The sequence below is a fragment of the Sebastes umbrosus genome, chromosome 2 (assembly GCF_015220745.1).
Source record: "Sebastes umbrosus isolate fSebUmb1 chromosome 2, fSebUmb1.pri, whole genome shotgun sequence".
Lineage (NCBI taxonomy): Eukaryota > Metazoa > Chordata > Actinopteri > Perciformes > Sebastidae > Sebastes > Sebastes umbrosus.
Window position 1 is genome coordinate 16843800 of NC_051270.1, and position 16987 is coordinate 16860786.

Consider the following 16987-nt stretch of genomic DNA (forward strand, 5'->3'; position numbering starts at 1 on the left):
CTATAAAATTAGGGAAAATCATTCATGCGTTCATGCAAATATATTTTGTTTATACACAGCTTTCCACTAAAAACAGTCAAATCAAACTATTTGCATGCTACTGATTTGTTTTGGAGTGTGCAGCCAGAGAGTGAAGGGGCAAGTGGCACGCTATACTGGTTAAATGAGGTGAGCGCTGCCATAGAAGGAGATTTTGAGAGCACAAGTTGTCGAGACACCTCAATCGTTTTCACTACAATATCTGGACGTTCTACATCGACCTGAGGAACCGCAAAGAAAATGTCCACAACTCATCTCAACGGCTCTCTCTACTCAAGATGTGTATTCATGCTCGGAGATGATACACAAGCTGGTCTTTCTATTATCTCTGTCTTCCTGCTTAGTAACTTTATGGTGGGACTCCCAGCAAATGTGTGGGTGCTTTGGCTCATTTGTCATAGAAGCAGAGACGTGTTTGCTTCAGAAATCTATCTCCTAAACCTTGCTGTTTGTGAAATACATTTCTGTTTGGGACTGCCAGGACTGCTGTACTGTATGTACAGCTTTGGGGACGTCAGTGATGGCCTTGCAATCCTGTTGTATGAGCTGTGGACAATGATGACGGTCGCCCGGCCCCTGTTCCTGAGCTGTGTCTGTGTGGAGCGCTACATTGCAGTGGTCCACCCTTTGATCTTCATCAGGTAAATGTTTGAACAGATCTTCTACAGTCTTAAAAGTCAGACCTGTGACAATAAGTCATATTTTGTGCTGTGTTTCCATTCTCAGGTTCAAGCCCCTGAAGTACAGGGTGGCACAGTGTGCGCTGACCTGGTGTGCCTACTCTTTGACCGCTACGCTTATGATGATGTTCCCAGAATCAAAGATTCGATTCATCAATGTTACCACATTGTGCCTGTTTTTTTTCTGCTGCATCTCAGTTCTGCGTTCTCTGAAGCGGCCCGGTCCAGGAGAGAGGGAGGGCGAAGGGAGGAGAAGAGGTGACAAGATGAAAAGAAGAGCCTTTAACATCATTTTGTTTCACCTGGCATGCTTTTCGGTCAATTTCCTACCCTTTCTGACAGTTGAATTTTTGAAAGAACTAATTAATATTCCAGGTATTGTTACGGATCTCACATTGTGTCCGGTAGTAGTTTATGGCCTCGTCCAACCCTTATTTTACCTGCACAAGGCTGGGAAGCTACTATGTGTCAGAGAGCACAGACCTGAAGGTTAAATCAATGTATGGTAGATGTACAGAGAAACAATAATTCTTCTGACCCATCCTCTGTTAGACTTTAGCTCTGATTTTGTGTTTGTTGATGGAAATACCTGCCTGGGGCAAAATGCAAGCCTCAGTCCATGTAACTGGAAATGTTGTCTTTATTGGTGTGCATACGGTGTAAGTGTGTGTGTGAGAAACAAAACAAACACTAACTCAGGTTACCCCGGTGATAATTTGCCTTTGTGATGGGTAGTAAAATGATTTTGTATTAGTAAAATCACTTGTCACTGTATCGTCATGGTGTGATGACAAGCTGAGTTGCTGAATTTGTTGGACTTTTAGACCCTTTTGGGGTAAATTGTGTGTATAACAGAATATTAACTTGAAGTAGTTAGTCAAAGCAGAATATTTTCTACTGCTGAGATTAAAGATTTTCACGCGAAAATCTATCTAATCTCATCCATCTCCTATCCAGATCATGATAACAGTGATATCCTATCCTTTAATGCCAATAACTCCACCTCTTCTATGACTGTGCCATTAGAGTTGACTTAAATAAGATACTGGTTCATAATGCTTTTTCTTAACCTAAAAGAGCTGAACTGCCTTGTTGGTTTCCATGGTGACAGGGGCTATAACCATTTTACTTGTATATATAAAGAACATATTAAAAAAAGTTGCTGTGCCGTGACCTTGTTTTCAAAGTGAGATTATATACTGTATATATTATAGGGCTGTTAAAGTTAATGCGATAGTATCGCCTTAACGCAGCATTTTGCCCTCTCCCATGTTGATAAGAACATTAAATACTTGACAAATCTCCCTTTAAGGTACATTTTGAACAGATAGAAAATTGTGCTATTAATTTGCGATAAATAAATAAATGTCTGTGTAAATGTGTAAATAGCCTTTGACATGGCAGGAAGTAGAATTTAAATAAAACAATATATATTTTAACAAAATTCAAATATTTATTCATAAAAATACAGTGATTTGTACAAAACAGACAGGAAATTGTTCATGACTAAAAAATGGCAGGAAGGTGAATTATTTTCCCGACGCAATTTTTCTTGGCAGTTTCCTTTGTTAAACAAGAAATTTGTACCATTTGTTGGCTCCACACACACACTATTATATACAGTACTGTATCCATTGTTTTCATTCTGTATTTTGGCCAAAGAGCTGGTCTGATTAGCAGTGGCTATCCACCATAAGACATAATGGCTTTTCCCATGTGTGATCTAGTTCACACTAGTACAGTCTTTGACAATTGCTTTCAAAATAACAGTGTACTACTATGTTTGCCATTTGATTCACCATCCATCCCACAGCGTCTGTTTTTCATTCGATCTCTTGGTTCAGCAGCTGGTGAGAGTAGATGGCATCTTCATAGTGGTATTTCTCTGCTATCGCCATGATGGAGTCATTGCACCGGATTCTACTCAAAATCTGCAGCACTTCAACCACAGAAGACCTACAGTAGACGGGGGGGCACACAAGAGAGTTAGAGAGTTGTGTGTTGGTATAAATGTTTGAAGAAAAATCGTGATATCTGCATGAATTTATGAAGACAACCACTAAAAGAATTCTGTCACATTTTGTCACCTGTGTCACTGAAGCTGCAGATACATGCACCGATACCGGGCCAATACTGACTCAAATAGCTGGATCGGGTATCGGTGAATGGGGCCGATCTATTCAATTCAATTCTATGTTTATATACTATATACATTATATACTGGAGTTTTAATTCCTGTTTAAGTTTTGAGCAATATATAATTGAATAAATAAAAATAAATAAAAACTTTTTTACCAAGTTGCTGGTGCACGATTTATTATTTTAATAATAAATAACAATTCACTAATATTATATCTATGTATTTATTTGTTATATTTTGTTTTACAAAGTTAACAAAGCAATGTTTAAGTCAAGCCGGATGTTGCCTTAGACATAAAGAATGATCCCAGTCACTTCCACACAGTGAGGCATACAGATTATTAATTAACGACTGGTATCGGATCGGTACTCGGTATCGGCTGATACCCAAAGCCCAGGTATCTCTATCGGTATCGAGACTGAAAAAGTCGGATCGGTGCATCCCTAGCTGCAGATATCACATGGTGGGGCAATAGGGAGTCAACTTTTATGTCCAACTGCTGGTGCATCGTCATGTATCCATAAACATACAATTTACAATAAATAAAAGTATCAAAAGTAAGATTTTGGATTTTAGCAGTTACTTAGCGGTTTAAAGATAAACTTAATGACATGATACAAAACAAAGGAGACTTTTTTTTCCATTTTACTGTGACCAAGTTGACCTTACAGCAATTCACAAATCTTTTTCTTTCTTACGGAAATGTGTTGTTTTTATTACCTGGTGTTTGGATCTTCAGGAGGCTGCTGTTTGCAGAAGGTGTGAACTTTCTGAACTAGATGGTTCCTGAAATTCTGGAGCTGAGGCAAACAGGTATCCTCTCCTTTGAACCAAGAGAGCGGCAGACTATCTGCTATCTGGAGGAAGAGGGAAAGAGAGACAAATAGTGCGAGGTTTAGCAAGAAAATGTGAAGTAGTCACGCACATCCAAAACCAGAGTAGGCCGGTGCTGGACCAGTAGAAGACAGCAATGAAAACTGTAAAAGAAGGTCCGCACACTGTATTGGTACATCTTAGTCAGTGACGTTTCGAACAGATGCTCTTCTTCAGACTTAATAAATCTGCACAGAAACAACATCTTAAAAGTAAACCCAAATGTCCCACATATAATCACAGGTAATGTTACATGTATATTAAGAAAAACACATACAGTACATACATAATATACAACAATATATACAAAAATACATATACAAACATTTATCAATCAATAATATAAGTAAGAACCTCACAGCTCATACGAATAACATCAAGCCGAGCGTATACTTTTTAAGATGGCGTCTCTGCACAGATTTATTAAGTCTGAAAAAGAGCATCTGCTCGAAACGTCACTAACTAAGATGTGCCAGTAAATTGCACTTAAAGAGAGCTACAGTGTGCGGACCTTCTTCTACATTTTTCATAGACGACAAACAGCCAGACCATTATCAAGATCAAGCATAAAGGGGCACCAAAAATGCACACATTCCACATTAAAAATGATCAATTTAAACACCTTTCTGCATGCATGGACAGCATTGTGGTCGAGTGTCTGACTGCATGCGGTGATCATCAGGTATCGGTTTAGCAGTTTGTCCAACATCAGTTCCTTCAATTCAGACTCAGGAAGCAGCAAATCCCATTTTCCCATGTTACCTAGTAGCTAATATAAACACAAGACAACAATGATTAACAAACAGCAGCCTGGAAAAATGTAACTCCCCACTTGGAGAGACTGAAACAATATAAGCTACACAAGTTTTTCTAAAAAACAAATTTGTAAGAGAGCAGTACTTTTATTGCCATCCAGAACTGTTGATCCCTGAAGCGACACTGAGGAGACAACCTGTCTTCTAGGAGCCTGGTTAGAAAAACAAACAGCATAAATAATAGATTGAAAATACCATTATAAAGTAATTTGACACCCTTTTGATTGACCTGATCTTTGAAGAATATATCAAAGTTAAAGGTCGACACTTTGATCTAATGATTAAGCAGAAACACACTGATAGTCTGTACTGTATGCAGGGAAAAGAAGAGACTTCATTGTAGTAAACGTGTAAGAGCATGGGCTAGTGGATAGAGAAACGTCCTCAACAAGGATGACACAGGGGTGAAGTCATACCTGCTCTCTCCTGGTTATTCATTCAAATAATCACTTAATGTTTAAACTAAAAGATGCAAGAAAAGAAACTGACTTTTTGGGGTACAGAGGGATGAAGACATCTTCATCTACGCAGCTCCTCAGTCGGCCGATCAAAGCCTCTTTCAATGCCTGCATGGGACATAAATATACATCGTTAACACAGACATTTTCATACACTGTGTATTTGACATGCACGTTATTGTATTTTTATACATATTGTATGTTAACGTTTTTCATATTGTATGTTAATTGTTAGATGTTAGGGTTTCTAAAATCACTGTAGAGCTTGGGGCTTATTGTTTGAGTGTTTGACAGCTATGTGTCAGTGTTGGCCTTACCTTGACCGGTTTACTCTGCTCTCCTTCAAAGATGGAATAGTCCTCCTTCAGTCTGTGACAAACATCAGAGAGACAGACTGACTGATGGCGGGACATGGGATCCCACACCAGCTCCACGTAGGCTAAGCAAAGACAGAGCAAAAAAAGAAAAGAAAATGTGATGTTTCTGTAGTTTGACACATATCTGGCCTAAACTGACTGATGAGGTTCAAACATGATAAATCACTAAGAAGAACTGGATGCTAGCCTGCTTTCCATTGTGGAGAAGCACCTTGTTACTTAAACAGGCAGCCGAAGAGCAGGAAGCAGAGGGGATGAGGGAGATAAGAAACATGGAGCAGGTACAGCAACTAGTAAAAATATATATTTTTTTCTCCAAGAAAATCATACAGCCTTTACCATTCACTATGTGCTCTTTCACTTGCATTTTTACTAAGGCTGTCAATCGATTCAAATATCTAATCGCAATTAATCGCATAATTGTCCATAGTTACTCAAGATTAATTGCAAATTAAACACACATTTTTTATCTGTTCAAAATGTACCTTAAAAGGGAGATTTTTCAAGTATTTAAGACTCTAATCAACATGGGAGTGGGCAAATATGCTGCTTTATGCAAATGTATGTATATATGTATTACTCAAAATCAATTAAAAACACAAATCAATGACAAATATTGTCCAGAAACCCTCACAGGTATTGCATTTAGCACTTTGAAAATGGCCATGCCAGTTTTTCCTTGCCAAAATTTAGCGCAAGTTTGGAGCGTTATTTAACCTCCTTCTTGACAAGCTCCTTCACTCTAGCTTTAGAACTGAGCCCGCTAGAACCTAAAATTCGCAAGTTGCATTAATGCATTAAAGAAATTAGTGGCGTTAAAATGAATTTGCGTTAATGCCTTATTATCGCATTAACTTTGACAGCCCTAATTTTAACATATTACTTCTTATTGAAAATATGGCTCATTTTGGTGGTGGATAGGTACAAGTGTGTGAATGAGAGAGGGAAAAGTCATGTAGCATACATAAGTGAGTGGGTTACCTGTTATTTTTGGTAGGACAGTCTTTTCTATGACATTAGACAGTGTCTGTCTGTCTCTGTGCTCCAGCTCCTCATGGCCATGCCCATGACAAAAGGTCTCCACGGCTGTGAACCACGGGAGGTTTTCAAAGTCCCCACTATCTTCCTGAAACACACATATATTACATTGGACACATAATGTTAGAAGTTGTGTTGTGGCATCTGTGTGTATGTATGTGCTAGTCTCTGTGTTTGTGTCCACAATGTACCTTTAGGGGGTCCCACGCCAGTAGCTGATGTCTTATGATGGGGTTCAACAACTTGGGCAGACACAGAGAGATGTAGGCACTGTGGTAAGAGTCAGAGTAAGAGCCTCTCCACTCTTCAAACCGGGACAGAATCTTCTTGACGTCGGAGAACTCGGCCTGAACGTCGGAAAACACGGCCTGGGAGCTCAACAGGATATCAGCTGGAGAGGGAGCAGAGAGGGAAGGAAAGAGAGTCAGACAAAAGCAACCAAGGGATCAATTAATTCAATCTTGACTTCTGTTTTCTTCTACTTAGGATTTTAAAAAAGTACACTTTATAATATTAAAGCTGTCTGGTTGGAGCTTTTAGCTGAACAGATTTAATTCCTTCTCACCCGTCTTCTTCTGCAGCTGCTCCTCCTCTTCTGCTGAGGGCTGTGTGTCTTCAGGAATATCAAAATCTTCTTCAGCTTTAACACCAGAGTCGGCCTCGCTGCAACAGGTCAGACAAATATACAAATATTTGTGTAGAGTAGAGTGTAGTAGCTATTTCACCTTGCACATCCCTCTCATTTTGTAAGCATTTCTAATGTACTATTACAGAAATCTTGTTGTTTATGTATATTATATATTAAATATATGAACAAAGTAAATAAACAAAAAAAAAAAGACATGAACAAATGTTATTTTTATGACACTCACCCTTGAGTTTCTGGTCCATTGGTTGAGTTTCCACTCTGCTCATCTGTGCTATCTAAAAAAATGGGATGAATACAAATCCAGTTAATGTCAATATTCCTTCTGGAGACCATTTTGAGACATATTGTATGAATACACAAATGCAAATACAGACACATGGACACACAGATGTTACTCACAGCTGAGCTGCTGTAGGCGGTCAGCCTGCTCCTTGATGCTCTGTCGTCTCTGTGCTAACAGTGCATCCATGTGGTCGGACAGCAGAGCGTGTAAGTCAAGCTCCAGTGAGTTGATCTCAATAACCTGTCAACAAATTAACCTCAGTCAGCAAATTAACATCATCTGTCTTCAGAAGGGAGGTAATTCTGTAGCTTCCAATTGTTTTATATTTTTGCCAAGAAGTAGAGATAAAACTGTTCCTGTTAGACAAAATTGTCTGATTATGACAGAGAGCATTAAATGAAGAGAGATTAAACATGTGTATTATGTAAAATGTGTTTAAAAATTCTTACTGTCACTTGGAAAAATACAATTTAAGATTCTATTATATCAACTTTATTAATTATTTGACATTTTTTGCTTTTATATGATAGTTAACAGTGGACATGGACTGAACAGATTTCCTAATTTCTGACCTTCTCCCGTAGACACTCCACCAGGTTGTGGATATAGAGGGTCATGGCTCTGTAAAACTTCAGTTGTCGCTCTGAGGAACTTTCCTCCAGAGTCTCCATGGAGGTTTTAGCGCTCTCAACGTCAAACTCCATCCTCCTCAGCTCTGCCTGCCGTGCACTGTGCACCTCCTTCAGGGAGTCTAGTCTATAAATCACAAAGAGGTGAAGTGTGAAGAAAGGAATACACAGGTACTTGTTTGTTTACAACACATGTATCGCCTGGCAATGTGTAATATATAATGTCTAATTGATGATGTGGTGCGACATTAAGGCAAATAAAGCTAGAGAAAACTTACTTTGCAGTGATCCTTTTCTTGACCATTGAGATACTGATGGAAGGAAGAGTTGGGATTTTGACCCCCTTTGATCTCTTCTTTTGTTTTCGTCTGTCTCGCCTGCTGCTACTGCTGCTGTAGCTGTAGCTGCTGGATTCACTGCCAGATGGGCTCTGAGAGGAAGAAAATAGGAGGATGAAGGATGTTAACGCTGCCGTACTGAGGGGAGTAGTTACACTGATGGAAGGCTTGAGTCTTCAGAAAAAGATTCTGCCATTTGAGAGCACCTGATTTTACACTACATGGGACAAAAGTTCAAAACAGAAAGAGCGACACAGAAAAATGATACTAGAAAAAGAGAGGAAAACTTAAACTTAAAACATAAAAAAAATAATCTAAGAAAATATGGGGAAAAGATTAAGAGGGTAGGGCTAGGAAGGAATTTCCCCTGCGGTGATAATGATTGGCTCAACAGTGCGATATGCGGTATTATGCAACTTTTTTGCTTCATTTATCCTGATTTTAGGGCTGTATAAATAAGCGTATTGTTGGGCTATTATGAGGTATATTGTTGCTTTTTATTTGACAAAGATGACAGTTTTAAAACAAATCATTTTATTGTTAAATGCAGAACAAAGGAGGGCAATGAGGCGCAGCGGTTTCTTGCTTGCCATCTCCTGCGGTTGGCTTGTCAATATTGTGGTTATTGTGAATTATATTGCTATTATAATCTCCTCCTACCTGTCCTCCTGGCCGTCTCTTGACTCCCTTCTCAATTTGTGTCTCCTCCCAAAGTTCCTGCTCGTCTTCATCAGCTCCTGAGAAACTGGCATCACTTTCTCCTAGATTACACACAAACATACAAAATAGTACACTTGGTGCAAACAACAGGCCATTAGTTTGACAGTTATACTAATTCACACGCTTGTAGAAAAAGCAGTCACAAAATGCCAATTCCATGTTAAGCTAGATGTCACCAATACAATAATCTCTCCCTGCCTCTCATACCAAGTTTCTCAGCAATCCTCTCCCTAATGCTCTTCAATCTTGGGGCGAACTCGATTCTTCTCTCATGATCATCTGGCTCATCATCATCATCATCATCAACTCTGTCCTCTTCATCTTCCCTGCTGTAGTGATCCGGGGTGCTACCAGCGGAGCTGTGGCCGTCTCTACCCAGAGAAATGTATTCTTTTGGGGCTCGAGTGCCGTGACGACGCTGCCACTTGGCTGCCTTGATCGCTTCAGCATTAGGGATGACTACTGTAAGACAAATCGAAAACAAATAAATGCAGGTATACACAAGGAACATGTATGGACAAACCAACTGTTGACACAATCCTATACACACACTCACACCAAACAGACCAGATGCAGGTGTATAGCAAGCAGGATACTACTTATTATAAACAATAATAAAAGCAAATCAGTAGCAACAGAAAGTTGGCTTCTTAATACTGCTGGAAATGATGACAAAAGATTGTGTACTGTATGTTTTTCTCACTAGTAGTAATAATAGGACATTCAATGCATACTGAAAATAAGAAGAATGCTATTATTTTCATCTGTGCTGTAGGAACCTGTAGCCTCTATACTGTATGTTGATTTTGTCTTTTCTAAAAACCTTTTATCATCCACACACGAACAACCATCTGTGGCTTTATAACACAGAGGTTTTTTTTTTTTTTAAATCTCTGACACACAGTACACACATACAGTATACACACACAAAAACACATACCTGGTTTAGTAGCAGGGCAGCTGGAGTCTGAGGCTGAGCTAGCTGTGGGAGACCTGGCATCACCTTCATCACTGTCATTGTCATCATCATCGCTATCGTCATCATCATTATGGTGCAGAGCACGTGGTGAAGCCTGACTGTCATCATCTTGCCTGGGAGAAGCAGATGGAGGGAAACGTGCTGGGGCTGAGAGAGAAGAATGGGAGGCCAACATTATCACATTATTATCTAGATAATTACTGAAGTAAAATCAAAATCTTAAATATTACTTCAATGACTAAGACGTGTTAAGTTTGTAGGCTGACACTCTTAAAACATTTTCAACAGGTAAGAGTTTTGTATAGGCACCTTTTCAAAAACAATAAACCTCTACACAAGACCTTTGACTATGCTGACATGCTAATGCTTTTTCCACAAATTCATAAATAAGCATTTGTCAAATTATACTACAACCACCTGTATTTCATCTGAATATACAATTACTTAAACTGATTGGTGTCATAACATGTAGTCTGCCCTCATTTATATAAATAGTGTGGACAAAATATTACAGAATTAGAGACAGAATATCGCGCGCCTCCAACTTGTGCAAAATGCTGCTGCTCGCTTTTTAACTAACACTTCCAGACGAGAACACATCACCCCTGTACTTTACTCGCTCCATTGGTTTCCAGTTCGCTTCAGAATCGATTTTAAGCTCTTGATGTTTGTTTTTAAAGCCATTAACAGCCTCGCCCCGCCTTATCTGTCCAAGATTTTAACTCTCCGCGAGCATAACAGGGCTTTGCGGTCATCGGGTCAACCTTTTTTTAGAAGTCCCAAGGTCGAGGTATAAGCTGTTGGGTGATTGTGCTTTTGCTGTCGCTGCTCCTAAACTATGGAACAAGTTACGCCCTGATATATGCACCATCACTGACCTAGGACTTTTTAAATCTAAGCTCAACACTTTTTTATTTAGATTGGCTTTTAATACCTAGTAGCACTGTGACATTTTTCCTGTACTTTTTATGTACCTTTTTATGATTTTATGATATGTTATGTTTTATTCCTGTTATTTCTTAATGTAATTGATTGATAGACATTAGATTGCATTAGTGTCAGCTAGATGTACTTAATAACTTGGCACCTGACATGTATTTAGTGTACGTATGCTGTATTTTGACCTAAGATTTGTGTACGTAATGCAACATCTATCATAGTGATCTTCTAGAATGGTAGTCTAGTCAGGTTAGGTACATACCTGTGCTTTGGCTGGTCTTGGCAGGTGAAGCCTCCTTCCTTCTTACTTGGAACAGCACAGCTTTATCAGAGGACTTCTTCAGCTTAAATGTTGGTTCCTCAACTAAGACAGTAAAAACAAAATCAGAGATCCATGAGCAAAAACTTGCTGTTGAGCCCCTATTGACCCCTCAAATACAGAGGTGATGGAGACAATGTAATATCGCAGGGAAAACAGAAGAGCTGGTGGTGGATTTCCACAGACGCACACACTCCTCCCCGACACCGGTGAACATCCAGGGAATGGACATTGAGATGGTGACATCTTACAAGTACCTGGGTGTTCACCTGAACAATAAACTGAACTGGACTGCCAATTCAACAGGAAAGGCCCGAGCACACTCCACCTGCTCAGAAGACTGAGGTCTTTTTTTAGTGCAGGGGGCACACCTGAAGACCTTCTATGACACTATGGTGGCTTCAGCCGTTTTTTATGGAGTGGTCTGCTGGGGCAGCAGCATCTCGGCTGCGGACAGGAAGAGACTAGACAGAGTGATCAGGAAGGCCAGCTCTGTCCTGGGATGCCCCCTGGACCCAGTGTAGGTGGTGGGAGAGAGGAGGATGATGGCTAAGCTGTCATCCATGATGGAGAATGACTCCAACCCCATGCAGGACACCATCTCAGCACTAGAGAGCTCCTTCAGCGACAGGCTGCTCCACCCAAAGTGTGTTAAGGAGCACTATCACAGGTCCTTCCTTCCCGCAGCTGTCAGACTCCACAACCAGCACTGCTCCCAGTAGACCACTTACACACCAAAAACTGACTTTAACCTGATATTTTCAGGTGGAATTTCATTCATTCTCACTGTGCAATATCATTTTCCACCTGTGCAATTTTGTTAATAGTCTGTTTATTGTCAATACTGTAAATACTGCTCCTATTGTTATACTTCCTTCTACTTAAATGGTTCATATTTTGTTGCACTTTATTTAGCTCTTTTTTTACTTGTTTTTTTGCACTATCCCCTTTGCTGCTGTACACTGCAAATGTCCCCACTGTGGGTCTAATGACGGAATATCTTATCTTATCAATTGATCAATATATCAATATAATATCAAACCCTGTAACTGGCAATGAATGACAAATCTGGTTAAATGTATTCTGTCAATACATCTTTTCTTTTGAGCCTTATTAAAGTAACACACAGCCTCATTCCTGCTGGCAACTTCAGGCAAATGTAGATTATTTACTTTCGTGTTACAGCTCGTTGAGTAAACGTCTGTTTGAGTCCATCTTTGAAACATATTGACTTTCAAAACCTCACATTTACAGACTTATTTACCTTCTTTGTCTTCAGAGAAACTGAGGATGGAGTTTGTTTTCTCCTTAAACCCATATTTGTCTTTATCTTCTCTGTCCTCTGTCACCTCCAGCGTCTCCCCGTCCTCTCGGTCGCTGCTGGCCGGCTCAGGAGGCGTCTCTTCCCGCTTGGAGCTGCAGGTGATACCGCGGCTCTGGGACACTTTCAACGGCTTATTTACCGCGTTTACCGGAGCTTTCTCATGCTCCTTTCCGTCTTCTCTGCTCTTCGGCTCGTCCTCCTCGTCGCTGGAGTTATCTTTTCTCTGCCGGAAGTTCCTCCGGGGCTTTTTATTGAACATTTTCCTCCACTAACTAAACTTACATGAAGAAACGCTGGTTTGTTGCTAGGGCTGACTGAACCGCGGTACGTCACGTCAGAAATCGCTTGACAACGTCGCAAAAAGGTAAAGCAGCCGCAATGTAGTGATGGGAATTCCGTCTCTTTTTAGTGAGCCGGTTCATTTAGCTCAGCTCACCAAGAAGAGCCGGCTCTTTCGGCTCCCAAACGGCTCTTCGTTTTACCACTTCTGCCTTTTATAATTCAGCCAAATTTAGCGACCTATGATTAGTATGTGTGCACATATATCACTTAAATTATTCAATATAACTATACTAAACCTTATAATTTCCAGAATATCGTAATTTTACATGCTGCTTCGTTTCCGACTGTCACTCATCTTGTCTGCTATTTGCGCACCGCACCGCACCACAACGCACCTCAGCGCACCGCATCGCACCGCAACGCAACGCACCGCAACGCACCGCACTGCACCCCAACGCACAGCAACGCACCGCAGCACACCGCATTCCTCTCTCTTTCTCTCCTCCTCTCCCTCCTGCTCTGTACCTGTAGACCGCCAGCGCGGCACGCATCCCCGCCCGTCCCTCCTGCCCCTCCCTGCTTGATGGTGTGATCCTTGTATGTCATCACCTGATTGGTTGCATGGACGTCAATAACTAAACATTCAGTCACAGTCAGTGCATGGAGTGCCCATGGCGCGGAGAAGATCGTCCTATCATTCTGCCTTGAATAAATTAAAAAAAAAAAAAAAAAGCGTCTCTCGGACGGGAGCCGGCTTCCATCGTTCACTTAAAACAACCAGCTCTTTGAACCAGGTCGTTCGTGACCGACACATCACTATAAAGCAGCCGCAATGCACTATGGGCTATGTAGTTTGCGTATAGGGGGCTAATCAAACTGTGAAGAAAACTGAGTCCACTTTCATTTAATTTGACATTATTTTGGATTTTTTAAAATCCTTTACCAGTTAAAACATTTTCACACACAGTGAACTGTAATGTAGACCCTACAATTTACTAGCTAGGCCCTTCTTATCGAGACTACATCTTCTAAATAGGAATAATATTCAGCTGAAACAACGGTTAGAGCACATTGTAGCCTAGGCTACGTTCCAAATCGCATACTTTTTCTTTTTACTTCTAGTAAGTACTGCAGCTGCCCTTACAAAGTACGTACTGTTTCATGCAGTATACATAGAATTGGGACATACTACTTCCTCATAACATTGCAACTTCAACTTTGACCCTTTGGATTGTGGGTCAGAAAAGCAAGAAAAGCATGCTGGCTTGCATACTGCAAAATAAGACTGGATGTAGTAGGACGTCCTGGTATTTTTGGCATACTGCATTTGACATACTATGTATTGGGACATACTAAATCTTTTTCTGGCATACTAAATAGTAGGTTAGTATGGGTATTGGAACGTACAGTACGTACTAAAGGCGCAATGTTATGCATATTGCATGCAACACTACACAGCTGCAGTATGTACTAAAAGTAAAAAGAAAAAGTATGTGATTTGGAACACACCCCTAGGTGATGTTAACTGAAGTCAATGTAGGACTTCAAATGAGGAAGAAAAAAAAGACTAGTTCTTGTATTGCGTCTTCCTTATCTTTCTCCCATAAATTGCTCTCCTTCTTCTCCTTCTTCTTTGGTGTTTATTGGAGGTGCATTACCGCCACCATCTGGACTGGAGTGTGGAACAGGAGATTGTGCAGAAACAAAAAATAAATAAATAAAAAATAATAATAATAATATAAAAAAATAATAAAAAAATAATAATAATAATGGAGGAAAACTCTAGATTTGTTTAACTGAATCAGTGTTTCTTAAAAACTGAATAATTTCACAGTATATATGTTGTCTGCTGTATTCCCCCAATAGACCTGACAATGTAAAGTCCTGATGTTTTGCCTTCCTTAGTGACTGTAAAAGGCGATTCCTCTGGATACTGTAATTCCTGCAGTGTATCAGTACATGTTCGACAGTTTCCGGTTGATTACATTACATTGATTACATTCTCATGTGCAATATTACTGTTCATTGTATGCAATATTAATGTCCAACATGTGCAATATTACTTATTTTTCTGTTTGTTAGCTTACTTTACCTTTTTTATTTTACTTACCTTATCTTATTTACTCATTTTACTAAATGTATCTTACTTAATTGTTATTCTATTAGGCACTGGTGCTAGAAATAGTACTTTTTCTATTTTATACAATTGAACTTGTTGTAATGTTGTTGTATTTTTGAGCAATCTCTGGCACAAGAATTTCCTTCGGAATTAATAAAGTTCTATCGTATCTTATCTTATCTTATCTTAAAGGTCCCATATCGTGCTCTTTTTCAGATTCATACTTGTATTTTGTGTTTCTACTAGAACATGTTTACATGCTGTAATGTTAAAAAAAAACTTTATTTTCCTCGTACTGTCTGCCTGAATATGCCTGTATTCACCCTCTGTCTGAAACGCTCCATTTTAGCTAATTTCAAAGGAACTGCAACGGAATTGCGTTGCTAGGCAACAGTTTGGGTCCATGTGTACTTCCTGTCAGCTGATATCATTAAAATACACTGCAACGCTAAATAAACTGGGCCACATTTAGAATGTTTATGTTTAAAACCGTGTATGATCTAAATATTGTATATTTGTGACCTCACAAATGGACAGAAATCCTAACGGCTTGTTTCAAACGCACAATTCCTGAATACGGTCTGTGTGTATTTCTCCATATATTGAGCGTTTTGATACTTTCACACTATTTATATAGCACTTAAACCTGCTTTATAATAAAAAAGACATGAAAATCTCACTTTTTACAATATGGGACCTTTAAATAGGAATAATATTCAGTTGAGACGACGGTTAGAGCAGTTTGTAACCTAGGCGACGTTAACTGAAGTCAATGTAGGACTTCAAAATGAGGGATAAAAAGACTATAGTTCTTGTGTTGCCGTCTTCCTTATCTTTCTCCCATCAATTGTTCTCCTTCCCCATCTGTTCAACTCGTATTCCTCCCTCTTTCTCTCTCTCCTCCCACTCTGTGGAGACGTTAACAGCCTCACAGCTCACCGCTCACTCGTCTGTTGTCAGCCATGTTGTTGGTGTTGGTGTGTGACACACACTGAGCTGTCAGCAGCAACAGGTTCTTCTCTCTGAGTTAACAAACGCTGCTGGCTCAAACTTTAACATTTATCCAACAAATAGTGCTCTCGTTTGGATAATAAAGCGTCGCAGAGTGTCCGGAGAACCGTGAAGAAGAGGTGGATGATAACTTCAGGCCCAGAGGAAGCGAGGAAGTTGATGTTTGTGTGGCCGCTGTGAGAGACAGAGAGGTGCGCGAAGAGAAACTGCTTATCTAAGCATGTAAGTTTAATACTGTTACGTTAATGCTTCTATACATGACTTTTAGGATTCACGTAAGCTTTTTGGACTGTTTCGTCTGTTAATATGTGTTTAGTTTATCTGATATATATCAGTATTTGAAGGGCGGTGATGGTGCTCTGCTGGGATGGGAGTTAGGTTAGCTAGCTAACGTTATAAGTTATGGTTTCATTACATGTTAGCAGGTCTTTCTTCTTCTTCTTGTAAAGGCAGATTTGCAGGTGTCTCTCAGTTGAAACGAGTTGAGCAGGTTGCAGGCAGGTTTTTACACCGAGCTGCTGGTGACAAGTGAGCTGGGAATGTTACTCTATCAGTTTATGGTTCAGGTTTATATACTGTACAGACAGAGGGAGGGTCCAGTCACTTTCAGTTTATAAATAAAGTCCCAAAAGCTCCAAAATTACCTAAAAATCAAAGAGCTGGTATCATTAAATATGTTTAAATCTAAAAAGGAAGGCTTTAGAAGCAGACTCTATGGCATGCCAATGTTTTTAGCTTCCATTGTTGTACAGCTGACTCCCAGAAAAGTTCCTTTTTGCCCCCCATTTGTCTTTAGATAGTTCTCTTTTAATGCAAATTTTATTGCTTTTAGTGTTTGTGAATTGTATTTTATCTCTATTTGTGTCTCTGTCTGCAACTTTGTGTTCTTGCTGCTGACCGTCTTGGCCAGGTCTCCCTTGGAAAAGAGGTTCTTAATCTCAATAGGACTAACCTGGTTAAATAAAGGTTACATAA

General features: G+C 39.8%; 2 protein-coding genes across 4 annotated transcripts in view; one reads left to right on the forward strand and one right to left on the reverse strand.

The window, feature by feature from the left end:
• Window positions 1-2150: 2150 nt before the first annotated feature.
• gcfc2 (GC-rich sequence DNA-binding factor 2) lies at window positions 2151-12956 on the reverse strand. The gene is made up of 18 exons (XM_037755682.1): window positions 12541-12956; window positions 11220-11321; window positions 9980-10165; window positions 9247-9501; window positions 8980-9080; window positions 8260-8411; window positions 7925-8108; window positions 7469-7592; window positions 7293-7344; window positions 6986-7083; window positions 6612-6811; window positions 6364-6508; window positions 5323-5444; window positions 5037-5113; window positions 4633-4699; window positions 4355-4501; window positions 3580-3716; window positions 2151-2675 (listed from the first exon to the last, which is right to left on the reverse strand). The coding sequence occupies exons 1-18, from the start codon at window positions 12857-12859 to the stop codon at window positions 2543-2545; spliced, it is 2601 nt and encodes an 866-aa protein (XP_037611610.1). The 5' UTR covers window positions 12860-12956; the 3' UTR covers window positions 2151-2542.
• Window positions 12957-15793: 2837 nt separating this feature from the next.
• Window positions 15794-16987, forward strand: part of itsn2b (intersectin 2b) — a 39376-nt gene continuing 38182 nt past the window's right edge. Inside the window, exon 1 of one of the 3 annotated variants that reach the window (XM_037795215.1) lies at window positions 15794-16234. The gene's annotated coding sequence lies outside the window, so the exon portion shown is untranslated. The remainder of the gene's footprint in view (window positions 16235-16987) is intronic. The other 2 variants (XM_037795206.1, XM_037795198.1) reach the window with 2 other exon arrangements.